This window comes from Aspergillus japonicus (assembly GCF_003184785.1).
Source record: "Aspergillus japonicus CBS 114.51 unplaced genomic scaffold BO86scaffold_7, whole genome shotgun sequence".
NCBI lineage: Eukaryota > Fungi > Ascomycota > Eurotiomycetes > Eurotiales > Aspergillaceae > Aspergillus > Aspergillus japonicus.
Genome location: NW_020291644.1, coordinates 469,722 through 494,749, shown reverse-complemented (window position 1 = coordinate 494,749; position 25,028 = coordinate 469,722). Strand labels below are relative to the sequence as shown.

The following is a 25,028-nucleotide window of genomic DNA, read 5'->3' as shown; positions in this document are numbered from 1 at the left end:
AACACTGTCCTCTGTACACTGTACTCGTATCTTCTCAATCCATAAACCCTCTTTCACTCATTTCATTCGCCGACTCACCCACCACAAAGACACACACCTCACCCCCCCACCAACAACAACAAGAACCTTACCACCCAGGCAACTAAACAGGAACCCTCCCCGCGACCTCCCTCCAAAACGCACACCGACTCGGCAACTCGACCAACTTTACATTCGCGAACCCACCCGCCGCCACCACAAACTCCCGGCCCGTGGCGCGGAGCAGCGGGACGCCCGGCTGCGCGGCCTCCGTCAATTTATGGGCATTGGGGTTGCCGGTCTGGAAGAAGCTGGCGAAGGCGCCGGCGTAGCCGTCGTAGATGAGGGGGTCGGATTGCTGGACGGCGTTGACTTGGTTCCACTACCGCCCCAAAGAAAAAAAATCAATAATCTAGGTTGCGTGGGGGGGGGAACAAAAAAAGGGAGAGAGGGGGGTTAAAGGGTGAACTCACCCACTCGGTGTCACTGCCGTGTTTGGCGGGCGAGATGGTATACTCGCCGAGGTAGCCGTGGGTGCCGGCGGCGGAGGCGACCCAGTAGGCCGGGCAGGCGAGGACCAGGTCCCGGTAGATCAGGCCGGCGCGGACGAGGGTCGTGTTGTAGGCGTCGATGGTCTCGGTGGTGCCTGCCGGCGGGTAGTACTGGGATTCGAGGAGGCGGATCTCGCGGGAGGTGAGGCCGGGCACGAAGCCCGAGACCCAGGCCTCGAAGCTGGCGAGCGAGGCGTTGAAGCCCGTGGATGTCGTGGTGGTCGAGCCCAGGCCGGCGGGGACGAAGTTCTCGCCCTCGTGCGAGTTGTACATGCCCCAGATGAACTCCGTGGGGAGGGCGCCGCGCGCGGTGGCCTCGGTGAGAGTGTCGGTCAGGAACGCACCGTCGATGACGGGGGCCCAGGTGTACGAGCTGGTGGTGTAGGTGTGGCTGGCGTCGATGACCAGGCTGGCGTCGCGGATGGTCTGCACGTCGATGGTCTTGAGGCAGCGCAGGGAGTCGTTCGCCGTGGTATTGCCGCAGCCGGTCAGGTTCACCAGCTGCGAGTAGATGGCTTCGGCTTGCGGGGCGTTGTAGGCGTAGGTCTTGGGCCAGAAGGGCGAGCTGGCGAGGGCTTTGCTGAAGAGCTTGGGCTGCTTGCCCCGGCCGTTGGCCAGGACCTGCGCGACAACGGACCCCGCGCCGGCCGACTGGCCCCAGATCGTCACGTTGTTGGGGTTCCCGCCGAAGTGGTGGATGTTCTCCTGCACCCATTTGAGGACGTATTGTTGGTCCAGCAGGCCCGCGTTGAGGTCGGAGGTGGGCGAGTCTTTGATCGCTTGGCCCGGGAGGAACCCAAAGGCGTTGGTGCGGTAGTTGGGATAGATCACGATGTAGTCGTTGAGAGTGCTGACGTTGAGGGTTGGATAGGCGCTCGGGGGCAAGGTAAAGGACGCGCTGCCTTCGATGAAGGCGCCGCCGTAGAAGACAACCAGCACCGGTCGATTCGCAGGGGCCTCCCAAGGCCGAGAGTAGAGTCCGAGGTACAGACAGTCCTCAGAGCCATTGACAGTGCGCTGGGGGCACATATCGAAGGCCTGATTACTGTCATAGGTGCCATTTGTAATGGTCAGTGGAGGTTGGGGAGCTCGAAACCGATTTTCGCCCGTGGGGGGTGCTGCAAATGGGATTTTCCGGAAATAGGACAGGTTGTAAGTCGCGTCATAACTGCCTTGGAAGACTCCATAGTCGAGAGTCACCAGAGGCGCCTCATAGGCGCTTATCGCAGACACGAACAGAGCTAGGAGGCACAAGACCCCGCGGGATATTGATCGCATAATCATGTTGACATGCTTTTGTCATAAGGTCGTACAGCCGGCATCTTGGCAGTCGGGGATAGAGGAGGCTTTAAGTACATCTTGGCCATGATGGGCGATCGTTGGTCGGGTAGAAAGAGGCCGAAGTTGTATTGACCTGCATATGCGGTGCAGGAGGAATTAAAGAGATCCTTCGTCAGGTGTCATGAAAAACCGGGGAAGCGTGGCACTTCTCGTCTACCATTGGTGCGATTGAATTCTCCCTCACGATGCAGCCATGGCGAAAATGCGGAGTTGCAGGAGTTTGGCGGGGAAGCAAGGAGGAGAAACAGACCCGCTTGATTATGAGGACGCCCCGGGGAAATATCCGGCGAAGTGCAGAAAAAGATCATCGATTCCAATCCAAGAAGGCCGTGGTGTTGCGATAGGCCTTGTAAGCATACAACTGAGAAGATCAGAAGCGGAACGCCGACCAGAACTGTACAGGGAAGCCCCTCCGATCCAGAGGTATAGGAAGGAATCCAGAAGAAAGAGAATCAATCAAAAGTATCGAATATGTCCATAGATAGTAGCCGCCAAGAGCTGTCAAAGGTGTCAAACCGCTCATGCTCGTCATCATCCAACGCCTGGGTTCCACTGGGAATGGCTCCAGTTGTTCTCAAACGCCGTGCCCAAAAATCGCCCAAACCCATTATTATTCAAACATCGCCATCGTTAGTAAGTCATCCGCATTGCTCGGGTCCGCTGCCTGCTGGCTCGCGTGCTGCGACGCTCATCGCACGCCTCGGTCTCGTCCGTCTCCGTGCGTGGCTCCGACAATTCCGGAGTCGGAGTTACTCCAAAGCTGACACCGCGATCCTTGCGGGAGACACGGGCTTCTTCTTCGGGGGAAAGGAATCGATGGATAACGCGATGATCCATGATCCGTTCTTCGTCATCATTGGGTCCCTCCTTGTCAGTCTTCGGCCACTGGAAGCCATATAGCATAGAATGCCGCTCGCATCGACGACATTCACGTCTGGTCAGGTATGAATCTTGCTGGACGAACCAAGCAGTACAGGTGCGGCAGTCTACCCACCGATCGTAAACCTGTGCGAGCAACTTGGGGGTCTTGGTATAGTCGCCGGGGACTCGAGCCCGTGGTGACTCGACCTCCACCGAAGGAACAACACCTCGCTTCCGCGACTTGTTCAGTTTCTCGACCACGGTGCTAAGCTTCTCGTCCAGCTCCAAGGACTCGGATAGGTCTGATAGGGCATCCCGTTCACGAGACGCGAGAAGCCTTTCTCCGTCGGGTTGACTTGCACCGGGGGTGGCAAGCTCATCCTTGCCGACCAGTACCGTATCTCGAACCGAAGCCTCCGCGGTCTCCTCGATTTTGATCTGGACAGCAATTTCACCAACGGATGTTGCAACCGTGGACGTGGAGGAGTGGTGGGATTCGTCCCCTGCGAGCGAACTAGGCGACGTGCAGTCAGTGGCGTTAGGGCTCTGAATGCAGACCTCATCAACGGCCTCGCTTCTAAGTTCAGCTTTCCGACTCCTGGTGTTAGGTGCTGAGTTACCGGCGTTCGTAGACGACAGACCAGTCGCGGACTCGGGGGATGCGGGGGCGTCGGAGAGCAACAGCTCCGATCGCAGCTTCGAACTCTGGCGGGTGAATTTCGTGCGTTTGCGGGGGGTGCAGGATGGTGAGCGTTCGGAGTCGGTATCGGGGGCATATTTGCGTTTCTGAGGGGTGAGAAGGCCAGTGTCCGCACAGGCAGGCTCGTCGCTTGGCTCGGAAGGCGCCCACCCATTCCGCACGGCACGTTCACACGTCAAGCACAGACACTCGCAGTTGTCAATGCCAAAGTAGTCCTCGCCGTACGAGACCGTGATCTCCTCGCCGATATAAATGTCCCGGATCGCCACGACCTGCATGCCCTCCATGCCCCTCGTCACCAACCGCCCATTAGCATTACAGTCGTGGTTGGCGAAGCGCGCCGGGCCCAGGAAGAACGACGGGGTCTTCCTCCTGCTCGACATCACGATGCTAAAATCCTTCCTCTTCAAATCCAAGTCCTGCTCCTCCTCCCGGGTCATGGGCACCAGAGTACCGCTGAGGTACTTGATCTCCTCACCTTGCTTGATGAACTTACGGGCGCAGATGGCCGCCTCGTGCTCGGTGATCAGGTAGCGATTCGTGGTGGTGACCTCGAAGGGCGAATCCGGCAGATACATCTGGATATATTTGCGTAAGTGGCGGGTAAACCACTCCTTTTCGCGGTCGTTTGGCAATTTCGCCAGGAATCGCTTTAGTCCGTCCATGGCCAGAAATTTCCGCTCGGCGGTTGGCACATCCTTCTTCACGATCACGTCGTGGAGCAGGATGTTCGCAATCTCATCATCCTTGACCCGCCGTAGAGGTATGTATTTCGTCCGATTCTTGCGAGTGTTCGTCCAAAAGTGGGCCTAGGAGCGTACTTCGGTCAACAAGCAGTGCAGGAGCAGCCATCCCCGGTCAGTAGACGTACACGGTCGACGAGCGCATCCGTTGCGACATCATCATAACTTGCCAGCCTTGCCAAAGTCAGACGGTCGCGACGCTCAGCAGAAGGACTCGATCTCGCCTTCGAAGACGGCATGATGTTCTGCGAGGGAGGGCAAATCCCATGTAAGGAAAAATTTTTGGTGTTTCGAGTCAAGGAAGGGGAGCTCGAAGGTGGAATCCAAAAGAGTGCGTCAATGCGTCAAGGGGAAGCGGCGGAAAGTCGGAGAAGAATCACTGGAAATGGATTCGGTACGGGGAAGCGCCAATTGGATGAGAAGGATAATTATTAAGGGGGGGAAAACTAAAGAGTGAAGGACAGGAAATCCGAAAGAATTGACATGATGAACAAAGGAAACAAGCTGGGCTAGAGTGAAGGTTAGCGCGCATGTAAGAAGAGCCGGGGGGTTGGATTGTGATTGTGGTGGTGGAGTGGAAAGGTGTGTGATGGTGAGTGAATTGGGGGGGGGAGGAACACACAGATCCAAGCGCTGGTTGCCCATGCGATGAGCGGATGTCGAATTTACTTAGTATAGTATGTATGACTAGTAAGACTATGGGCTATGGGTAAAGTATGGCTAAGTATGGCTAACTTACAGTAAGTAATGAAAGAGTCTAGTCCGGGGTCGGTCATCGGCGAAACCTGCCGGCCCGGGACTTTGCTGCTGCTGCTGCTGCTGCGGCTGCTGCTGGGAAATCTTTCGGGCAGTCCAGCCAAACCCGATTGAACCAACCCCATCGAACTACTGTTCTCCCCCAGTTCAGGGCACCACATTCACAATGATTCAACTAAAGGTATTTGAGAAAACAAGTTCGCTGGTGGTTTATGCTCTAAGGTCGGGTTGCTGACGCGGGTGAGCAGACGATGCTGAACTGCATCGACAACTCAGGCGCCGCCGTGGTCGAGTGTGTCCAGGTCTTGAAGAAGAAGCGCCCCGCCACTGTTGGTATGTTTCTACAACCTACAACTCCCTGTCGTTGTATCGCTAACGAAAAGTCTTCTTCCGAATTAGGCGACCGCATCGTAGTGGTCGTTCAGAAGCAGCGTAACTTCGGCTCCGACTCGACGGGAAATTCCGGTATCGCGAACAAGGTCCGTCGTGGTGATATTCGTCACGCCGTCGTCGTCCGCGCCAGAAAGGAAATGCAGCGCCCCGATGGTTCGCTCGTCCGCTTCGATGACAATGCATGTGTCCTGATCAACAAGGCTGGTGAGCCCATCGGAACCAGAATGAACGGTCAGTCCGACCCCGTCAACAACCCTCTCAAACAAAACCACATGGCACTAATACAATCTACAGGCGTCGTGGCTACGGAATTACGAGGAAGACAGTGGTCGAAAATTTTGTCATTGGCGCCCATGCATGTATAAATTATACCTCCCGAAAGCGAATTGTTCTTTTTCACTTTGAATAGCTTGTACCAATAAACGGTTTGCATCTCTTTTGATTAAGATCTTCGCAACTTTTTCCCAGGCATCGCCATAACTCCACAACAAATAGCAAGAAAAGAGACCAACATCGGGTATCAGGTCGTCACAAATAGACACAAACTCCAAAATTACATGAAGACATTGCCGCACGCGCAGCACACATAGTAAAGTTTCTGAGAAAAGGAAGAAAAAAAAAAAGTCCACGTCAGCAGCAGGTTCGAGATGGGGAGATTGCAGGCAGAAGGCCTCACCATTCCGGTTTCCGCAGATCGCTGTTGCGACTGGAAGAAGACTGCTTCGGCTTCACCGCAGCTCGGGCAGAGCTTGTTGGACCGGGGAAGCTAATTTGAAGAAAAAAGGCGGGGGTTAGCCACAGAATCCCAAGGTTATGTGAAGGTAGCCCATGAACGGGAACCAAGTCCGGTCTCAGTTCATCATGAAGTCATCATAGTCCTCTTCCGACCATGACTCCTCCGACGATGACTCGCAGACAAAGCAGGTAATCTCTTCCCCGCAGTGATCACAGAAACCCGGGAGACAAACCGTAGGATCAGATCCCACATCTGTGGTGACACCGGCAGTGTCGCCGACTTGGGTGTTGAGTTTGTTTTGGTAGACGCAGTAGGAGGTGGCGGGCTCGCCGACATGGCAGGTTCGACATGTGAACATCAGGCGGTTGTTGACGCGGTCTTCCTTGGGGTACAGCAAGTTGGAGCTAGACATTCTCGTCAGTGTCAAGTCAAAGGGAGTAGATGGAAGGAGATGCGCTTACCATTCGCGACAGAAGCGAAAGTGAATCTGATCGGCGCTCTTGGTTTCGCCGCCAGCGGAGGAGGCTGGGCTTGCAGACATTTTCGGCGTATGGATAGGACGGTGAATGACGGTAGTGGTTTGGAGAAAGATAGAAGGAGTGAGACGTTCTCGTAATTTTTGACGGAAGTGCGAGTGAAGCGCTGTGAGCGAAAGAATAAAGCAGTGGCTGAATAGACGGATGAGAGCTGAGGTATGGAAAGATAAGAGATGACTGGGAGATGGAAGTGGAAGTCAGAAGAAAGAGGCGGAGCGGAAGCAACAACAGCGTGGCCAGCCATGTGGAGAGGTCCGTTGCCGTGTTTGTGTGATTTGTGCGGTTTGCACCGTTTGCTTGTGTCCCCTCGGGTCTCTTCCTCTCTTCCCCCGCAGTTTGTCCCGCAGTCGGACCTGCAGAAAGAACAAAGCTATACTCCGTACACAAGATCCCTTCCCCTCCCCGCTTTTCTTCTCAGCCTCTTTTTGTCATCATCAGACATCAGACACCATAGAGAACTATAAACCTCTCTTAGAGACACAACACACAAACCTCACTACGTTCACAATGGTATTGACACTGTCCATGTTCCTCTCAACTCATCTATACGCTCTGCAGTCATTGTTTTCCAAGCTTACTGCTGACGCCCAGCTTCCACTACAGGTAGAAACCGGTCTTCCGGCAGGGTGGGAGGTTCGCCACTCCAACTCCAAGAACCTCCCTTACTACTTCAACCCGAGCACCAAGGAGTCCCGCTGGGAACCCCCCGCCGACACGAACACCGAGAAGCTCAAGCTGTACATGGCCGACTACCACAGCGGGCCTGCAGGACACGGGATCGGCCAGGGTGAGGGAAAGATCCGCTGCAGCCATCTCCTGGTGAAGCACCGGGACAGCCGACGGCCCAGCAGCTGGCGGGAGGCCGAGATCACTCGGTCGAAAGAGGAGGCGATTGAGATCCTCCGCGGCCATGAGCAGCGCATCCAATCGGGCGAAGCTACCCTGGGCGACATCGCCATGTCAGAGTCGGACTGCAGCAGTGCTCGTAAGCGGGGTGATCTGTATGTGAACTTCTTGAAATGTGCGGCCTCGGGACTAATGTGTTTGCAGTGGATTCTTTGGACGCGGGGAGATGCAAAAGGAGTTCGAGGACGCAGCCTTTGCGCTGCAGCCGGGACAGGTCAGCGGTATTGTTGAGACCGCGTCTGGCGTTCATCTGATCGAACGGTATGTATGGAGTTTATATGGTAGATGGTGGGTACTAACGATGTGTCTAGTGTTCAGTAAAGGCTTGGAGTTTTAGCTCTTATAGTTGGAAGAATATATACCTCGCTTATAACATCCGACGCGCTTGAGATTTGTTGTGACGAGTGCCTTAATTATTGATGCTAGCCAGTAACACAATGTCCGGGGTAAGTTGATAGAGGTCATGGAGGAGGTACGGTTTGAGAAAGATATAGGGCTTGTGCTCCCTGGGGCAGGGTTGCTGCTCTCCATCACACCAGTAACACCAGTACACTTGTGTATGATTCACCTGAACCGAAGGGGCCATGATGCTGAACACATTTCCAGAATTGACCTCACTCTTCCTCTCCACTCTTCACTCTCTACCTCCATCACCCTGCAACTCATCTTCCTCATCTATCCTCACTTTCACCCTTACCATCTCCATCCATCCACCTCACCTCACCTCACTCACCTCATCCAGAAACCAACCATCAACATCAACCCGATCTTCGCCCCCAGAACCAAACAACACACACACACACACACACACACACACACACACACACACACATCGCAACCACCAACCAAAACAAAATGTCCTACCTCTCCACCCGCACGCTGAACCCCCCGCCTGGCCGCATAAGCTGGGACCACCGCACCCTGCACCCCCCGCACTGGGTGTTGACCATCATGCCCGCGACCACCCGCAAACTCATCGACCGCTGCTACATCCTCGCCTTCAACAGCCTGCGCGCTCAACAGTACGTGGAGCTCCACTTCGCCGCTCGCTACAAAGCGCTGTGCCCGGGTGCCATCACCAGCCCCAGCACCAGCACCGATCCCCCCACCAACTCCACCACCAACCCCACCACACCAGCAGAACCAAATCCAGAACCAACACCAACTCAAACACCAGCTACATCCACAGCTACACCTACATCTACATCTACATCTACAGGTACACCACCACCACCACCACCACCAACCTCACAAAAACCCAACCCCGCCCCCCAAATCACGCACGCGCAATCCATCGACCGGATCTTCGCCTGGCGCACAGACTACATCCCCGGCAACCCGACCCTGGCGCCCTCAGCCAAGATCCCGCGGTCCGCGGTGCGGTTCCACGTCGACCGGGCGGCGTTCGCGGCGTACGCGGCGCGGTACACGGCGCTGCTGGACACGTACCTGACGACGCACTATCGGCGGTACCGGGAGGCGGTGGGGGCGGTGGAGCGGTCTCTCGTGCTCCTGCGGAGCGGTGCATCCAGGAGTGGTGGGGGTGAAGCTGAAGCTGCGCAAGGGGAGGCGGGTAAGGACAAGGACAAGGACAAGGACGGCGACAAGGCGCGCGAGATGCGGGAGCTGGACTGTCGGCAGCTCGAGTGGTGGTGGGGGGCGGTGTTTTTGCGGGAGATGATGCGGTGGGAGAGTCGGATTCCGTTGCTGCGGATGCCGGGGTTTGAGGTCGTGGTGGGGGAGGTGTATGAGGCTGTGAGGCGGGCGGTGGAGGAGGGGGGGGAGGGGGAGGAGGGTGTTGTTTGGGAGGGGTATGATTTGGATTGTGGGCGTTGAGGGTGTGGTGGGTTGAGATTTGAGAGGAGAAGGAGAGGAGAAGAGGTGCAGAACTAGCTGGGTGTTACTTACTGACGCTGAGATTGACCAAAAGAAGCAATGTGGTTGAGTTCATGGGCACAGAACGAGACAACAAGGGAAAGAGCACGGAAACACACACCCCGAACCCCGAACATCACAAGACCACAACCACGTCAACCTCAAGCAATAACAAATCCTCTAATCTCCCATAGAAATACTCAATACCAAGATTCCTCCCTACCTCAAACCTAGTCCAAAAATCACCACCACCGATCCTAAAACCCCCGACCTCTCCAAACCTCCGTTCCCCTCACGTGAACCACCAACCCTAACTACCTACATAAAGCAACCGGAGAATCTCAGCAACCTCATAGTCCGGAACCCCCATCCCCAACCCCAACCCCAGACCTCAACCCAACACACATCCCCCAAACAAAGAACACCACCATCCGACCCCATACAAGCCCCCAGAAAAATGACCCCTCCTCCAAAGACCCCCAAGCAAAACAATGGAGCCCCATTGTCCATCTCCCAATTCCAATCCCATCCCATCCGACCCCACCCTCCTCCCGGCATAAACGAATATAAAACCACCCCAAACTACCACACCACACCAGCAGAACCCCCAACCAACCAACCAACCAACCAAGCAGTCACAACATCCCCCCTTCTCCGAAATAGGTAAAGGTCTAGGTACTACTACCACCCATCCCCCAAAATCCCCCAAGTTGTTCCAAGGTAAAGCCAGAAAAAAAAATGTGCACCTCAACAATCCGCACCTACAAATGCGGCTGCGTCTACGACGAACGCACGACGCGATGCCCGGAGTCCCACCGCAACCCGGCCAGCACCCCGGAGCGCGAGGCGTGTCCGGGGATCGTGGTGGAGCGGATCGGCGCGGTGGACGGACCGTGCGAGGAGTGCGCGCGGCTGGAGGAGGAGCCCGTGGAGGTGTACTCGGACGGGGCGGTGTACGAGTCGGATGCGGCCGCCGCCGCCGCCGCCGCCGACGACGACGTCACCTACGAGACTCTGAACAACAGGCCGGCGGGGGGGCCCAAAACCTACGCCGCTGGGGTGTGGGAGCGGGAGGGACTGCTCATGTATGACTTTAAGGACTGGGTGAAGTCGAGGACGGGCCGGTATGGGCACGGGCACGGGCACGGGCACGGGAAGGTGCTGCAGCAGCAGCAGCAGCAGCAGGGCGGGAATGCGCGCCGCGGGAATTGTCCCCCGCTGCCGCCGCCGCCGCCGCCTCCGTATGATGGGCTTGATGATGATAAACAGGGACGGAAATAACAGTCCCGAACCATGATTATTGGGTAGGTCCTGGGTTCTGCTACGTCCTTTGTCCTATCCCCCCTTTTATATTATAGTAAACGAATTGAAATATCTTTGGGTGAGATTCAATATCTTTTTGTCGGATGGAACAGTCCTCGCGCATCAAAAAGAGGTATAGAACAACGATAATGTCTCCAAGTTTTCATCTAAGCATTACTCCCGCAGATCAGAGAGTGGTGTTAAGTCGTTCCAACCGGGACGTGATCGAGTCGATGATTGCAGACCTACAAGCGGATTAGTATGTCATCGGTAAAACTCCGAACTAGAAACTCACTCTCGTTCCACCATTCTCATCGCTTCCCCAACCTTCGTCCGTTGAAGTCGGTATGGGATCGTCGGTTGCGCTGAAGCTGGGCTGCTGGCGTCGACAGCGGGAAGCCTAGCGGCAACCGACTTCGCTTCGGCAAGCATATCGCGTGCGAGTTCCTTGGCCTGCATATGATTCTATTAGCTCAGGGTCGACCCGATAGTTCGAGAGAGCACTTTACCGTTTCGAGGCGTTGAGCGATGGCTTGACGACTTTGCTGGCCCGATTGCGAGTCTTCCGTCGATTCGCCGAATGAATCACCGAGTCTCTTCACCTCCTGGAACCATGCCTTTTCTTTGTCGCTCAAAGGTCTGCCGCCAGATTTCATGAGCTTACTCCGAAGAGCCTCGTATCGCTGCACAAGCTCGGTCTGTCTGTCCTTCGCGGCCTGGAGTCTCTTATCGAGGGCCTCTCCAGTCCGAGATCCTTCGATCCGCTTGCCGTCCTCACCAAGCTCACTGGAGACACCCCGGACCCTATCCGCAACATCAGCCAATTGCTTCAATTGGTCACGCATCTCCCCCTGCAAGCGTTCACATCGGCGGAACAGATCCGAAGCAGCTCTCTCCAGCGCGTTCGTATGCGCGGACAGGATCCGGTGGGCGGCAGCAACTAGATCAAGGGTCGCAGGCGACAAGCGAACTTGCTCCTTGAGGGCCTGGCGCTGGCGATGCGGAACGTGTTTCTCCACAAAGGTATTCAAGGGTGATTCCGAGTAGAAGATGGGTGGCACTTGATAGGGAGGGCGGCGAGGCGGGAGTACAGGCGAACGAGGTCCTTCTTGCGAGTCGAAGATCTGCAACTCGCCAATTGAAGGCAAGGAGACCTCCGGCGCGTCCAAGATCGCGGCATAAGGGACGGAACCGCGGGATGTTAGGAGCAGGTACCCCAGGTCGTAGTCGTAGTAAACCAAAGAGGCTGGCAAGTGGGCAGAGTGGTCCTTATCCTCCCCAACGTTATCATCCACTTCAATGAGCTGCTCTCGCAGAGACGCGGTGCCTTCACACAGGACTTGCAGGCGGAACCCACTTCCACTGGTGTCTTCCGACTGCAGTTCGGCTTCCAATCTCTGCACCCAGGAACCAAGGGAAAAGAAAGTCACATTGGTCGCCGTAGTGACAAAGAAGTTGTAGCGGGAGTAGACATCCTTGGTAAATGTCGGCCAGTGGTCCGCCTGTGTCTTCACGGTGTCCAATGATTCCACCAACAGTAGGTCGCATGGATCGGATACTGGCGTGCGGAAAACATTTTGCCGGCTCTTGGGGAGCCACTGCCCTTCAACGCCATCAAGCTCCAGGCAGACATAGACCCTGCCACTTCCACTCGACAAGCAGATCACGGTAGCCGACAGTTTGTCCTCCCCGTCGTCTTCCAGCGCCAGGTCAACCTCCTCACCCGTCATGAGAGCGTCGATGTCAGCCCTAGCAGCAACGACAAGGATATCGCATAGGTCAAGGTCGTCAATCTCGTCACCGGTGTCCAGACGGAAGGGGCCCTGCAGTCTCGGGATAGCGCTGGGGGTTGCAGGGCGTGTACGGACTTCGTAGTCAGACTCAACATCAGTGAGCAGCGGCTCCTGGGTGTCAATCTCGGTGAGCCAGTCATACTGTTGACGGCAAGCCGCGAGCTCATCTTCAAACTCCGCAGGATCCTCTTGCAAACTCGCGAGCTTTGGAAGGATAGCTGTAGTAAGTGCCGGGACAGTCGTCAAAGGCGCTCTCCACTTGGTGGGGAGCAAAGGACACAAAGCGTACAGATCGCCCGGACGCATCGCAACCCAGAGGGTCATGGGAGCCCAGGCATCCTCCTTGGCAACACCGGTGCCACCAAAAGCAGCCGAGGCGACTTCCATATCGATGTAGTCCGCCGAGAAACCCTTGTTTCTTCCGAACCCCGAGGGCGCGAAATCCTCATCGCATGACGTGCCATCGATCAACTTCCGCAGGTCCACCGCCAGCGTCGGTCGATCAAATGACCAATGGTTATTGCGATCAATTTCCCACACCCGGACGGCAGCATCCGCGGTGACTGTTACCAGACAGCCTGCCAGGTTGCTGTGTACCCCCAATGGATGCCATAGTGCGGAAACAACAGGAGACTCGGGGATAACGTGCGTGGTCGGTCCGAGCTGGTAGGTCTTCACGCGGATTGGAAGGGTGTCGGTGCCAGCCAAATGCGACGGGTCTGGAAGGACTGCGATGAACACGGTGTGGTCGGCTACGATAGCCAGGAAAGCGCCATTAGGAGACGGAACAAGTTGACGGATATTCTCGTGAACCGGGGTTAACAAGACCTGCATGCTATAAGCCATCGCCCACTTTGCACTCGTTGAGTCGTATTACCTTGTAATGCACACTCTTCTCATTCTCAGGTCGTGTTTCCGGACTTCCATTCCTCAGTCGTCTCTGATGCTGCCATTCGTCCTTGACCCTAGTGAGATCGGACCAGCGGATCTGGTTGTTTACCACAGTGAAAAGCTCATTCCCTCTCTTGGCCTGGATGCGCTTGGGCCCCGCATACTGCTGAGCTTGAGCTGGTTGAAGGTTTTCGGGGTGTTTGGAGCCTGCGCTGGAGAAAATCGAAGCACCTGGCGAAGGGCGCGAAAGCCAGGGCGGAGTGTAGCTGATGACTTTGGGCATGGTCTGGAAATGTTTAGATCACACAAGAAAGATGCAGATTACAGACCCATGCCGCAGGGAGCAGTGATAGTGAGAGAAGAGAGGGGAAATGACAAAAAGATGGGGAAGTCAAGGTTGCGGGACAAACCAAGTGTAGGGCGGGAGGAGCAGCAACAAAGTAGTAACTGAACAGCTCCAGCAGCGGCCGGGCAAAAATCCACCGCAGACGCGCGCCAAGAGTTTCCCATTCCATCACTCGAGCTCGGCTTCCACCTCACTGTCCCCAAACTTCCCCTTCTCCGTCTTCCTGTTTCCCACTCGTCCACGTACTATCTCATCTCTCACTCTCTCTCACACACACACACACTGCAACCAGGACTTTCTTGGGTATCTCAGTGGGCGCATTCCGACACAATGAGCACGGTACCGCACAACACCGTGGAGAGACTGGACCGTCCCAGTGCCTACTATGTGGGAAAGGTATAGCTTCACCTAACTATTAACACTTCGAGGCAATGGACAGGATCATTAACCCTTCCGCAACTCCTCAGAACAAGAGACGCAAGTACAGCCACGACGAACCCGAGAAGCAGGAAGAGCCCGCCGACAATCTGAAGAATGCCACGACCCTTTATGTCGGCAACCTGTACGTGCTTCCAAGCTGGACTACACCTCCACAGACCCGCCATTAATTCGTGCTGACTGCTACAGTTCCTTCTACACAACTGAAGAACAGATCCATGAGCTTTTCGCAAAGTCAGCCTCGCCCTCTCCCTGCCGACCACGGACCACAAATTGACCAAGCTTTAGGTGCGGAGAGATCAAACGTCTTGTTATGGGGCTCGATCGATTCAACAAGACCCCTTGCGGATTCTGTTTCGTCGAATACTACACGCACCAGGATGCTTTGGACTGCTTAAAGTATATTGGAGGCACCAAGCTCGATGAGAGAATCATCCGCACGGATTTGGATCCCGGTTTTGAGGAGGGCCGACAATACGGGTATGATCATGGGTTCAATCATCAAATCCTCTTGCATGGCACTGACATCTGCGCAGTCGCGGAAAGTCCGGTGGTCAGGTTCGCGATGAATACCGCGAAGAGTACGACCCCGGTCGCGGTGGCTATGGTCGGGCATACGCCGACGACCAACGACGGCGCGAGGAAGAAGAGTACGGTAAAGGTAGGTAGAAAGCAACAATGCTTCCATCCGGTTGGCGCAAATACGGCGTTTATGTACAATCTATTTTCTATCGCTATCGCTTGGTGTAAAGAAAGGCATGTCCAAAGAAGTTTTCGTACCCAATACCCCATGCGGCGGCAAGAACGATGCTCAATGGCATTTTCATTCATGCAAAGCATCCTCTCAGTGCTCTTCGTTTCTCTTCCGGACCGACTCCTCGACCTGGCGCAACCACCACAGGTGGATTCTGGCATCCGCCGTCAACTCGGGGTGGAAGCTGGTCCCGAAAACATTGCCTTGCTTGACAGCAATGATGTCACCCGTCTCCTTCTCGGGGTCAGACTCGCAGGCTATCTTGGCGGCTGTCCCAGGCAGAGTGGCCAGCACCTGCACATGGTCCTCCATGGCGGCCAGGGCTGCCTCGCTCTCCGCGTGTCGAGAAGGGGCCACGACGGTGTCATCTAGCTTGGCCTCGCCCACTTGGATACCCTCTTGGTGTGGGAGAAGCTTCTCAACAACCGGGGCGCGAATAAAGACGGCTGGGAACGCGGGCTCGTCGGAACCCAGGAAGGGCAACTCCAGTGGCGCCTGGAAGCTTTCTGTTTGCCGGCCGAAATGGTTTCTGTTCACGCGCACATCAAGACCTCCGATCAATTCCTGGCCGCCTTTCTTCGTTCGGTTCGCCGACTCCGCGAGGAGGATCAGGCCGGCGCAGGTTCCCCAAGTTGGCTTCCGGTGGACTCTGCCGTGGAGAAAGGGAGGCAAATGTTAGTCGAGGGCCAAAAGGAGTCAGGTCTAGTAACGTACTTGACGAAGTCCCTCAGGGGCTCCAGGAGATTGGACCGTGCCGCGACGAGGGACATTGTGGTGCTTTCGCCTCCGGGCAGAACGAGCGCATCGCACCGGGCCAATTCCTGCGGGGTGCGGACTTCGATGAACTCCCATTGTGCCTTGGAAACATTGTCAGTGGCGGATGCAGTGGTCGCGGCCTGCTTCAGCAATTGCACATGTTCGTAGAAGGCGCCTTGCAAAGCAAGGACTCCAACGGTGATGCTGCTCATTGTGGGAGTGTGTGGTAGAATTTGGTAGTAGGTAGTATGTAGTATGTAGAAAGTCGGAGCGCCACTTTTGAGTCAATCAATCAACCGATCGCCGCGGGAAACCCCATGTCTTCCGCCTGTTGGAGGCGGATCAACCCTCGGACCGTGCTTATCGCCACGTGACACTCCCCGCAGGAAGATATACCCCATCAGGCAGGTGAGGATTGAATCATGGATTGATTGAGCTGAGCTGACACGATCCTTTTTTCGTATAATCCAGGTTTCTTACCCTGGCAGGCTCGGAATAGGCTCTGAATAGAAATCATCACTCAGGCCCTTCTCGAGGACTTCCAATACCGCCGTGACTCCTTCGCGCGCAACAATCCGCCAGCCCAACTCCACTCGCAACTCTGTTTACTCCTATCATCCACCCCGCAGCGCACGTACAGTACCCCGACACATATACAACCACAAACACCAGCAATAACCACCACCACCACCACCACCACCCAATCCAAAACACCACCGCAGACATCAAAATGGCCACCACCACCACCACAACAACAAGAACAACACCCCCCAAATCCCCAACCCTAACAAGATGGTACATCGACACCCGCCCCCTCACCGCAACCGCAAACCCCACCAACCTCCCGCTAATCACGACCCTGCAACCCGACGACCAAGCCTCCATCCGGCGTTTCCACCACCTCAAAGACAAGCACATGTCACTCGCCTCCAACCTCCTCAAATACCTCTTCATCCACCGCAGCTGCCGCATCCCCTGGGACCGCATCACGCTCTCGCGGACGCCGGCCCCGCACCGCCGGCCGTGCTTCATCCCCAGCGCCACCCTTCTCGAAAGCACCACCACCAGCACCACCACCAAAGCAATCCCCCGCATCGAATTCAACGTCAGCCACCAGGCCTCCCTCGTCGCGCTAGCCGGCACCACCATCCCGGACCCCGCCGACGGCGTTCCAACCGAGGGAATCCCGCAGGTCGGGATCGACATCACCTGCACGAACGAGCGCCAGCCCGCCAGCAGGAACAGCACGACGCCCGAACCCCCCCGCGACACCTTCACCAACTACGTCGACATCTTCGCCGAGGTATTCTCGCCGGAGGAGATCCGGTTGATCAAGACGCTCCAGCCCCCGACCGCACATGAAACCACCACCACCACCACCACCACCGCCCACACGCCCCAAGAATCCTCCAGCGACGCAGGGCTCGAGTACAGCTACCGCGTGTTCTACGCGTACTGGGCGCTGAAGGAGGCCTACATCAAGATGACGGGCGAGGCGCTGCTGGCGCCCTGGTTACGGGAACTGGAGTTCGCGGGCGTCGTGGCGCCGGAGCCGGCTGCCCCCAAAACAAAAGTCGGGGAGCCGTATACCGGGGTGCGGACGACGTTGCACAAACAGCCGGTCGAGGAGGTGCGGGTGGAGATTGTGGCGTTTGAGACGGATTATCTGATTGCGACGGCGGCCAGGGGACCGGGGATTGGGGCGCGGAGGGGGGGTGGTGGTGCGGATACGGCACAGCAGGACTCGTGGGAGGCGTTGCGGGAGATTGACATTGAGCGGGATGTTAGGCCTTGTGCGGAGGGGAGGTGTCGGTGTTTGGAGTAGGGGATGCCCGGTATTTGGGTGGTATGGTGATATCTAAGGAGAAGGAAGATTGGTTCGTTCCAACCACCCCAGAGTACAGCTGAGCACACTCGTCGCGTTACGGGTTTTGGCCGAAAAGTCCCAAGTAGCGATGGTGATGGTATATACACTCTAGAAGGAAATGGTCTCAGTCTATGAATACAAAGCTTCTTGAATACCACTCAGGTCTAGGGATCGTCTACCCCATGGGCGAGCAGGATCCTCGTCCGCTGTCTCTGCCAGCCAATCCTCCAGTCTTCTTTCCCCCTGCCCTCCCAAAGTTGGCTCCCGCAAGGCCTAACCAGAAAAGCGATTGCGGCGTTGCTCCGTTAGAAGAAATTAGGTAAGCGGTGAGAAAGAACAGGGTATTATCGACGCGGGAGATGGCTGGAGGACACAGGGTGCCAGGCCAGAGAAAACCTCTAGCCGTAGGATTCACCCTCTCCCAAAGCATCTGATTAAGTACGGTGAGTGGCTGCATGGTATGATCGGTTGAGGACGTGGAATCGTAACAAGATGAGTAACAATAGAGAAGGCGCGGACATAGGATATCGGCAGAGTTTACAAACTTTCAAATGCAGGGCGCTTCTCGGTCGTGAATGAGTCGATCATGATATCACGTGAACTGTATCGTCATGACACGAGATCTAGATCTCGACGGCAGTGGAGGTGCCATTGGCGACAGCGGAGCCGATCGCTGTCTTGCCCTTCTCCGACAGTTCGAGGAGAGTCTTGAGCATCGACGCTTGCGTCGACTTGGTGAGACTGTCGACGTCGGCGGGGGTCAGACCCTCGGTGCTGATCGGCGGAAGGACTATACTTGTGTTAGTCACCAAGACATGATCGAAAGACACATCCCAAACCCAAAAGCGCACCCTTGATCTTGATAGTCCCCGCGTTGAATCTCATGTTGCGGGGAGACAGGACGTGGGAGTAGTTCTCCGTGACGACGGGGACGATCGGCACACCCGCCTTGACAGCCAGGTGGAAAGCACCCTTCTTGAACGGCAGCAGCTCCGGGTTGTCAGAGTAGCTCCGGGTGCCCTCGGGGAAGATGAAGACGCTCTGGCGGTGCTGACGCATCTCCGCGGCGGCGCTGTCGAAGGCCTTGACGGCCGTCTCGCGGTTGGCACGGTCAATGAAGACGGTCCGGGACAGGGCCATGAACCAGCCGAGGAAGGGCACATATTTGAGCGACTTCTTGGCCGTGACGCTGCAGTAGGGCGGGAAGATGGCGCCCAGCATGAGCACGTCCAGCTCCGACTGGTGGTTGGAGATGAACACCGCCGGGCGAGTCGACAGGTGCTCGACCCCCTCCACGATATCGAACTGCACACCGGTCGTATACCGCATCACCCACTTGAAACTGCGCGCCGTAGCCCACTGCGACACCCGGCCGTAGCCGGCCAGGCGCAGGACGATCGAGGCCACAACGCCATAGGTGGCGCACAGGAGGAGCGACCCATAGGCTGCCAGACAGCGAGCAACGAACGCGGCGCGAGGAACCTTCTGGCCGAGAGCAAATAGAGAGAGCGTGACCACGACGAACGAGCTGATGCCCGAGGCAACGTAGGAGAAGAAGGACATGACGAGACGCGACAAGGAAAAGGGCTGGTCGGAATTAAGACTACGGGTCTGCATTAGGAAGATTTGAGTCAGATCAGGGTCCTAGGGCGTATAAATGAGGGAGGGGAAAGATGAGAGGCTGCAAATGATGATGATGATGATGATGATGATGATGATGAAAAGAGGGTCACATCTTTCTCACTCGTAGAAAGAGATGGGGGGGGTGGGCGATTCAACGAACCGAAACAAACCGCTGGGGGAGATGGGGGAAGGAACTGCTGGGGTGGTTGGATGATGAGGTCAGGCGAGTGGTTTCGGAGAGAGAGAGAGAGAGAACTACAACATCACCCGAGGGAGGGTATCAGGATCAGGGGAGGCAATGGGCAACAATGCGAATGACTTTAATAAGATGGAGAGTCAAGTCAATCCAGGAACAGGGACTAAATGTGGGGAATTGACCAGGGGAGGCGAACAACTCAACAATCAATTCAATTCATTTCATCGATTCAATTCATCCCGACTGGTTTTTTGACTTTTGGGCCGATTCCTCCGCCGCCTCTCACCGCCTTCACCGCCTCGTCCTGCTTTTTTTCCGCCTGGAGAAGCCGAGGCTCTTTTTAGTGGGAAGTATACAATACAACAAGTTACTTCACCCGCTACTCAGAACTCCCACATGTTCAGCACTTATTCTCATTGCTATGCTACTATACTAAAGATAGACTGCATAACGCACCATAAGAATACCCCTTCATTATGTGCATGGACCCTATCGTTCTGGCGTCCTTATCTCGGGTTTCGCAATCAACCCAACCCACCATCCATCCATCCTCCCCGACGCTAAGATACAATATCCAGGAGCCTCAACACCCCGTCGAAAGCCCAATGCAGGAAGATGCCCTCTAACCAACCCACCGGCAAACGCCCTTATAATGCTGATGCTTGCACGAATATGATCCAGGAAAAAGAAAAACACAAACGCCGATCCTCGCCCAAATGATGATCCCACGCCGCAAATTGGGTTCGGAAAACAAACCGCAGGCTGAAGGACAAGACTAACAAGGTACAAGAATGGAAATGAGAGTATCGGAGGGATAATTCAGGAAACCGCGGGGGCAATGGTACAATCATGCAATATCCTCGTCGTCTTCATCGTCGTCATCCAAGGATTCCATAGCGTCCTTGATATACTGTGCCGCCTAGTGTACGGGGTTAGCATTGCTTGGGACCAGCAGGAGCAAAGAGGTGACTTACCTTGGGATCCAAATTCAAGGCGGTGGTAAAATGTTTGATTGCATTGGCTTTTTCGTGTAACATCTTGTACAGTTTGCCCAGAAGATAGTGAACGTTGGCTTCGTCGGGAGCCATGTCTTTGAGGATCTTCAATTCGGCGAGCGCTAATTTCAGCTCCTGGAGCTTCATCAACACGCGAGCCTTGCGGAAGCGAGCAAGAACCGAATGGGGAGCGAGAGAGCAAGCACGGCCGTACTGAATGAGAGCCGTCTTGGGATTGTTCATTTTCTCCAGGACCAGACCAATACAGCATATAAGCACAGCGTTGGTCGGGTTGATCGTGGCCGCGTTGCGGAAGTGTTGTTCGGCGAAGTCAAGCTTGCCCATCTTATCGTATACCGTGCCCAATCCGTACCAGGCATTGTAATGCCGACTGTCGGCGCTGATTCCATGTCGGTACGCATCCAGGGCTTTGTCGTATTCCTCATTCGCCACGTACTCGTGTCCCTGTAGGGTGAATCCGTAGGCAAAATGAGGATCCAACTGTGTCGCACGCTTGAAGCACTTCAAGGCTTGATCGTGGTCGCGTTGATGAGAGAAGGAGTTGCCCACAGCACACCAGGCCTGCGGGGAGAGGCGATCAATCTCCATCAGCTCATGGGCCAGATATGCCAGTTCCACGTCGCTCTTTAGGTGCCACAAGACCGTCGAATAGATCTCCATATCCTCTAACCTTGAAGGAGCCATCGTCTTGACCCGGATGAAGTACTTCTCCGCTTCGGAATACATGGCTTGCTCGTAATATGCCCTTCCGATCTGCGAAAGAACCCAGGGGGTCTCCCGCTGGCCTTGGGAGAGGGCTGTGTAGATCTGAATTGCTTCAGGACACTTGTATCGGCAAAGCGCGAAATAGCCAGAGGCCAACTTCGAAAAGAGCTCTAGCAGCCAGTTCAGCGCCTCCATCGCCTTGGACCTCTCCAGTAACGTCCCCTTAACGGGAGGATGGTGTACCCCATTGGGCGCCGAAGTGCCTGACCGATGCTCCCTCGTTTCACCATCATGAATTTCGTTCAACTGTTTTCGGGAGCCGCTCACAACACGGTTAAGACTCGCGCCTGTTGCAGTGCGGCTCTTCGTACTAGTGGCCTTGACCTTCTTGAGCTCCCTACCATCCTTGGCTCCGAGCGCCGTATTAGACAGTTTGCTAGTCGTCGGTTTGATCTGATTGAAGAGTCGGACGCTCCGCCGTTGCGGTGCCCCTGGCTCAGAAGGCGGTTGCGCTGAAGGGTGAGCCACTTGGCCGGAGACAGTTCGTTTGCGGTCTCCCACCCGAGAACCGTTGATGGCGTCTTTCTCTGGATGTAACGCGTTTTGCTCTTCTGTCTCGATGCGGGTCCTCGTTCGTGGTCTGATCCCCGTTGGTTTCATCTTTGGCGGTGAATCCATGGTATGGTCCACTCCGATGGCTTGGATTGTCCGGTTCTTCCGAGCAGGCGCTAATGGCGGCTCCCACGTACCTTCGCCGCTCCCTGTCCGGTTGAGGCCACGGATCTCATCGGATTCGCTGCTTTGACCTCCGGGCGTCTCAGTGCCTTCCCTAACTGCTGGGGCCGTGCCTGTCCCTGTTGACGCCACGCTGACTGTGCTCCCATTCAGCTTTTCCCATAGAGCCGAACTACCGTGAGAGGCCGTCGTGTCGCTTCGAGACGTTAACGACGTAAATGGATCCATGCTCGAATTCGCTTTAGCCTGTGGCTGCAAAGGGCCACCATTGTGTGTCGTCTTGTCGGAGGGGATGTCCAGGTCCTCTTGCGAGGAGGATGATACTAGAGCATGGAACTCGGGGTTCATCTTGAAGATGTTCGGAACTCGAACATTGACACCTTCGAAGTCATCAATCAGCAAAGTGCTCGCAACCGATGTTGACCTGCAAGCGACTCACCCGTCTCGCAAAGACCCAGAAACGCGTCCCACATGAACGGATTCAACTTGAGCGACTCAACATAGCATTCTACCGCCTTATTGTGTTGATTGTGAGCGTGCCACAGCTTACCCAGTAAGCACAGCACTGCTGCCGCATCCGGAAGATGTTGTCTGCGCGTCTCGCTGTGCTTGTCTAGAAGTAAACAAGGAAAACAGAGGTCAGCCCCAAGCCGCAGTACAAAACAAGAAACAGGTCTCGCGAATGACCGCATCATGCCGCCGGAAAAACTCAAGCAGACTCACTCCAATGGTTTTTGGAAGCCCAAAGGCCTTTACTCCGTTCCAGCGCCGAGATGCCGTCGATATATTTCCCCAGGTCCAGACAAGCTTGCGCGAACACATATGCGCAACCAAGATGCGTGCCGCGGGATCCGAAGTTCTTGCTATAGTCATATGCTGCTTTTACCTGGCCATTTTGGAGATGGCATAAGGCGAGCAGGTACGATGCTTCCGATGCGCGCGGCTCGTAGGCGTGCAAGCGGCCGGCCAGGAAAAGCGCGTTACGGACCAGGTTGTTATCGAGGTGATAATAAATCAACTGCCGCAGCTGGCTCGATATGTGAGCGGTAGATGGCGACATGGTTACTTTGCGGTTTCATTCAAGGAGTCGAGGATGGAGGTGTTGCGTGAGTCGGAAGGATAGGAGGGAGTGTCTGTGCAAGGGAGGTCGAAACAAGAAAAAAAGAATAAAACTCCTTCTCAAAACCGATAAGTCATTAGGTGAGTAAGTAAGCAAGTGGTATTTTCGTAACACTAGAGTCGTGGGAAAGGCGCGGCGAGAACAAAGGCGAGGTAACGAGGTCGCGGTGCCGGCTCTCACTGCATGGATGAAATGCTTGTCAACAGCCACCGTAATCCCGGACCGAAAGGCGCAAAGCGTTGTCGCAGGGCCAGTCCCTGCCTAATCCCTGGGACGGAATCCTCCTCCTTCCCTTTTTTTCGAAGATTATCGAAAGTCGAGAGAGGGTGAAAGTGAGGTCGGAATAAAGCGAAGTGAATGACGTCTCGCGAGAGGGACAGACTCGTGACGACGATTGGGAGAGGGAGGGGCGAGTCTAGAGGGATGCTAGGAGGAGATCGAATTGCATATCGCAGCGATGACAAAAGGGTGGAGCATGAACAGTGCCTGGAACTAGCCCCAAGCTGGCGGGAGGTTTTCGATGCGGTGAAGTCAAGTCAAGTCAAGTTAAGTTAAGTTAGGGACCGTGTCGTCACGACGCTCTCTTTTCGGCCATGCGATGTTTTGGGGAAGCAAGCAATTCAGAGCGTGGCTGGTGGAGAGCGAGGCGCGGGCGCTTGTCCGGTTGTGGTGGTGGTTGTGGTGGTTGTGGTGGGCAACGCTATTCTGCCATGCCATTCTGCCATTCCCTCTTCCGTCTTCGATTAAGTGACTCCGTAACTACCGCCGACTGCAGCTCCGTCAGAAAGAAGTGACCCCTCGATGATCATGCCACATTGCTACTGAGATTCGATTTGACGTGTGAAGGCTTTCTACCATTCTGTTATCGCATATCACAAAAGAAAAATCCCACATCCCAAATATCCATTGAAAGTATCCGCATCCACCGCCTGCCCAGCCGTTCCCCACACCACGCGACCTCAGGCGCATCATCCGACATACACATACTCGTTAAGACCAGATCACCTCCACCACCTACACCCACCCACTACTACTACCACCACACACCACCATGGCTCAGGTACTATCCCCCAACTCTCACCCCACATCCAAAATCCCTACTAACCACACTCCAAAACAGAAAGCAGCCAAAACCCTCGCGGCGCGCAACACGGCCCTCCTCCAGCGCACCCACCTAATCAGCCTCGCCCTGCACGCCCTCTACCTCGCCCTGCACTGGACATTCCACCGCCCGCGCGCCCTAAAGCCCTACATCTTCCTTGCGGTCCCGACGCTCCTCATCGAATTCTACCTGGACCGACTCGGCCGGCCGCGCCACAACCCGGCGGACGGCTCGCTGCGCTCCCCCGGCGAGGACCTCGGCGCCGCCGGGCTGACGGAGTACATGTGGGACGTGCTGTACTGGACGTGGGGCTGCATCGGGGCCGTGTGCGTGTTCGGCGACCGCGCCTGGTGGCTGTGGGGGGTCATCCCGCTGTACTCGGGCTGGTTGGCCTACTCCACGTTCATGGGGATGCGGAGCGGGCTGGCGGGGATGGGTGGTGGTGCTGCTGGCGATAGTGCTGCTGCGGCTCCGGAGAGTAAGAGGCAGAAGAAGTTGGAGAAGCGGGGTGGGCAGAGGGTGCAGTATCGCTGAGGTGGGGGGATGTATAGGGGACTTGATTGTTGCGGTTTCCATTTCACGACGGATCTATCTGAGGTGGATGGAGGGTATTTAGAAACTGAATGTGGGCTGGGCATGGTCTCTGGAGTGGTCGGACTCCCATGTACGCTTTTGTTGTATAGATGAAAAGTTGTTTACGTATATTCAGATCATGGAAATGCACAGACCTAAACTACGAGTATGCTGGCAGTCGGTGAGACAAGGAAGTCAAACGGTATGGTTGATCCCAGTGCAAGTGCCAGTCTTCAAGATAGCTTGGAAAAGAGCCTTAATAAAATAGCCAGGTGTTGTACAATAGAAATCGATATATTGGTCGTGACGTACAATCGTAGGAACTATGTGGGGAATATTCAAGCTCACGATCTGACAAGATGTGAAGGTCAGGAATAGAGAAGATAGAAACATAA

General features: G+C 55.6%; 13 protein-coding genes across 13 annotated transcripts; 6 read left to right on the top strand and 7 right to left on the bottom strand.

Annotated features, from left to right (window-relative positions):
• Positions 1–56: 56 nt before the first annotated feature.
• BO86DRAFT_446029 (putative carboxylesterase) lies at positions 57–4,789 on the bottom strand. Its single transcript, XM_025676488.1, has 4 exons — positions 4,343–4,789; positions 2,644–4,280; positions 492–1,788; positions 57–400 (listed from the first exon to the last, which is right to left on the bottom strand). The coding sequence occupies exons 1-4, from the start codon at positions 4,451–4,453 to the stop codon at positions 143–145; spliced, it is 3,303 nt and encodes a 1,100-aa protein (XP_025530912.1). The 5' UTR covers positions 4,454–4,789; the 3' UTR covers positions 57–142.
• A 248-nt stretch (positions 4,790–5,037) lies between these two features.
• On the top strand, positions 5,038–5,804 carry BO86DRAFT_355777 (mitochondrial 54S ribosomal protein uL14m). Its single transcript, XM_025669640.1, has 4 exons — positions 5,038–5,151; positions 5,219–5,303; positions 5,370–5,594; positions 5,658–5,804. Exons 1-4 carry the CDS (start codon positions 5,137–5,139, stop codon positions 5,726–5,728), a joined length of 396 nt encoding a protein of 131 aa, XP_025530911.1. The 5' UTR covers positions 5,038–5,136; the 3' UTR covers positions 5,729–5,804.
• Positions 5,694–6,826, bottom strand: BO86DRAFT_386552 (DNA-directed RNA polymerase II core subunit RPB9). The gene is made up of 4 exons (XM_025671365.1): positions 6,561–6,826; positions 6,332–6,503; positions 6,040–6,129; positions 5,694–5,961 (listed from the first exon to the last, which is right to left on the bottom strand). Exons 1-4 carry the CDS (start codon positions 6,638–6,640, stop codon positions 5,917–5,919), a joined length of 387 nt encoding a protein of 128 aa, XP_025530910.1. The 5' UTR covers positions 6,641–6,826; the 3' UTR covers positions 5,694–5,916.
• A 176-nt stretch (positions 6,827–7,002) lies between these two features.
• On the top strand, positions 7,003–7,898 carry pin1 (peptidylprolyl isomerase ESS1). Its single transcript, XM_025671364.1, has 4 exons — positions 7,003–7,145; positions 7,239–7,636; positions 7,686–7,802; positions 7,853–7,898. Exons 1-4 carry the CDS (start codon positions 7,143–7,145, stop codon positions 7,860–7,862), a joined length of 528 nt encoding a protein of 175 aa, XP_025530909.1. The 5' UTR covers positions 7,003–7,142; the 3' UTR covers positions 7,863–7,898.
• A 449-nt stretch (positions 7,899–8,347) lies between these two features.
• On the top strand, positions 8,348–9,377 carry BO86DRAFT_454008 (uncharacterized protein; the record flags this gene model as incomplete). Its single annotated transcript, XM_025677030.1, has 1 exon — positions 8,348–9,377. Exon 1 carries the CDS (start codon positions 8,397–8,399, stop codon positions 9,375–9,377), a length of 981 nt encoding a protein of 326 aa, XP_025530908.1. The 5' UTR covers positions 8,348–8,396.
• A 687-nt stretch (positions 9,378–10,064) lies between these two features.
• Positions 10,065–11,096, bottom strand: BO86DRAFT_211158 (uncharacterized protein). Its single transcript, XM_025666843.1, has 2 exons — positions 11,014–11,096; positions 10,065–10,963 (listed from the first exon to the last, which is right to left on the bottom strand). The coding sequence occupies exon 2, from the start codon at positions 10,709–10,711 to the stop codon at positions 10,463–10,465; it is 249 nt and encodes an 82-aa protein (XP_025530907.1). The 5' UTR covers positions 10,712–10,963; positions 11,014–11,096; the 3' UTR covers positions 10,065–10,462.
• Positions 10,798–13,822, bottom strand: BO86DRAFT_446026 (uncharacterized protein). The gene is made up of 4 exons (XM_025676487.1): positions 13,389–13,822; positions 11,228–13,339; positions 11,014–11,171; positions 10,798–10,963 (listed from the first exon to the last, which is right to left on the bottom strand). The coding sequence occupies exons 1-4, from the start codon at positions 13,683–13,685 to the stop codon at positions 10,906–10,908; spliced, it is 2,625 nt and encodes an 874-aa protein (XP_025530906.1). The 5' UTR covers positions 13,686–13,822; the 3' UTR covers positions 10,798–10,905.
• A 256-nt stretch (positions 13,823–14,078) lies between these two features.
• Positions 14,079–14,855, top strand: BO86DRAFT_305943 (nuclear cap-binding protein subunit CBC2; the record flags this gene model as incomplete). Its single annotated transcript, XM_025667674.1, has 5 exons — positions 14,079–14,144; positions 14,216–14,310; positions 14,376–14,420; positions 14,475–14,666; positions 14,723–14,855. 5 exons carry the CDS (start codon positions 14,079–14,081, stop codon positions 14,853–14,855), a joined length of 531 nt encoding a protein of 176 aa, XP_025530905.1.
• Positions 14,856–14,877: 22 nt separating this feature from the next.
• BO86DRAFT_355768 (pyridoxal 5'-phosphate synthase glutaminase subunit PdxT) lies at positions 14,878–15,908 on the bottom strand (the record flags this gene model as incomplete). The annotated part of the gene is made up of 2 exons (XM_025669639.1): positions 14,878–15,589; positions 15,655–15,908. 2 exons carry the CDS (start codon positions 15,906–15,908, stop codon positions 15,031–15,033), a joined length of 813 nt encoding a protein of 270 aa, XP_025530904.1. The 3' UTR covers positions 14,878–15,030.
• A 518-nt stretch (positions 15,909–16,426) lies between these two features.
• BO86DRAFT_376614 (4'-phosphopantetheinyl transferase family protein) lies at positions 16,427–17,521 on the top strand (the record flags this gene model as incomplete). Its single annotated transcript, XM_025670544.1, has 1 exon — positions 16,427–17,521. One exon carries the CDS (start codon positions 16,427–16,429, stop codon positions 17,519–17,521), a length of 1,095 nt encoding a protein of 364 aa, XP_025530903.1.
• A 665-nt stretch (positions 17,522–18,186) lies between these two features.
• BO86DRAFT_396640 (1-acylglycerol-3-phosphate O-acyltransferase SLC1) lies at positions 18,187–19,126 on the bottom strand (the record flags this gene model as incomplete). Its single annotated transcript, XM_025673421.1, has 2 exons — positions 18,187–18,353; positions 18,415–19,126. The coding sequence occupies 2 exons, from the start codon at positions 19,124–19,126 to the stop codon at positions 18,187–18,189; spliced, it is 879 nt and encodes a 292-aa protein (XP_025530902.1).
• A 729-nt stretch (positions 19,127–19,855) lies between these two features.
• On the bottom strand, positions 19,856–23,224 carry BO86DRAFT_211126 (anaphase promoting complex subunit bimA). The gene is made up of 3 exons (XM_025666842.1): positions 22,562–23,224; positions 22,278–22,451; positions 19,856–22,218 (listed from the first exon to the last, which is right to left on the bottom strand). Exons 1-3 carry the CDS (start codon positions 22,896–22,898, stop codon positions 20,315–20,317), a joined length of 2,415 nt encoding a protein of 804 aa, XP_025530901.1. The 5' UTR covers positions 22,899–23,224; the 3' UTR covers positions 19,856–20,314.
• Positions 23,225–23,688: 464 nt separating this feature from the next.
• Positions 23,689–24,798, top strand: BO86DRAFT_332327 (SND2/TMEM208 family protein). Its single transcript, XM_025668779.1, has 2 exons — positions 23,689–24,018; positions 24,079–24,798. Exons 1-2 carry the CDS (start codon positions 24,010–24,012, stop codon positions 24,592–24,594), a joined length of 525 nt encoding a protein of 174 aa, XP_025530900.1. The 5' UTR covers positions 23,689–24,009; the 3' UTR covers positions 24,595–24,798.
• The last annotated feature ends 230 nt before the right edge of the window (positions 24,799–25,028 follow it).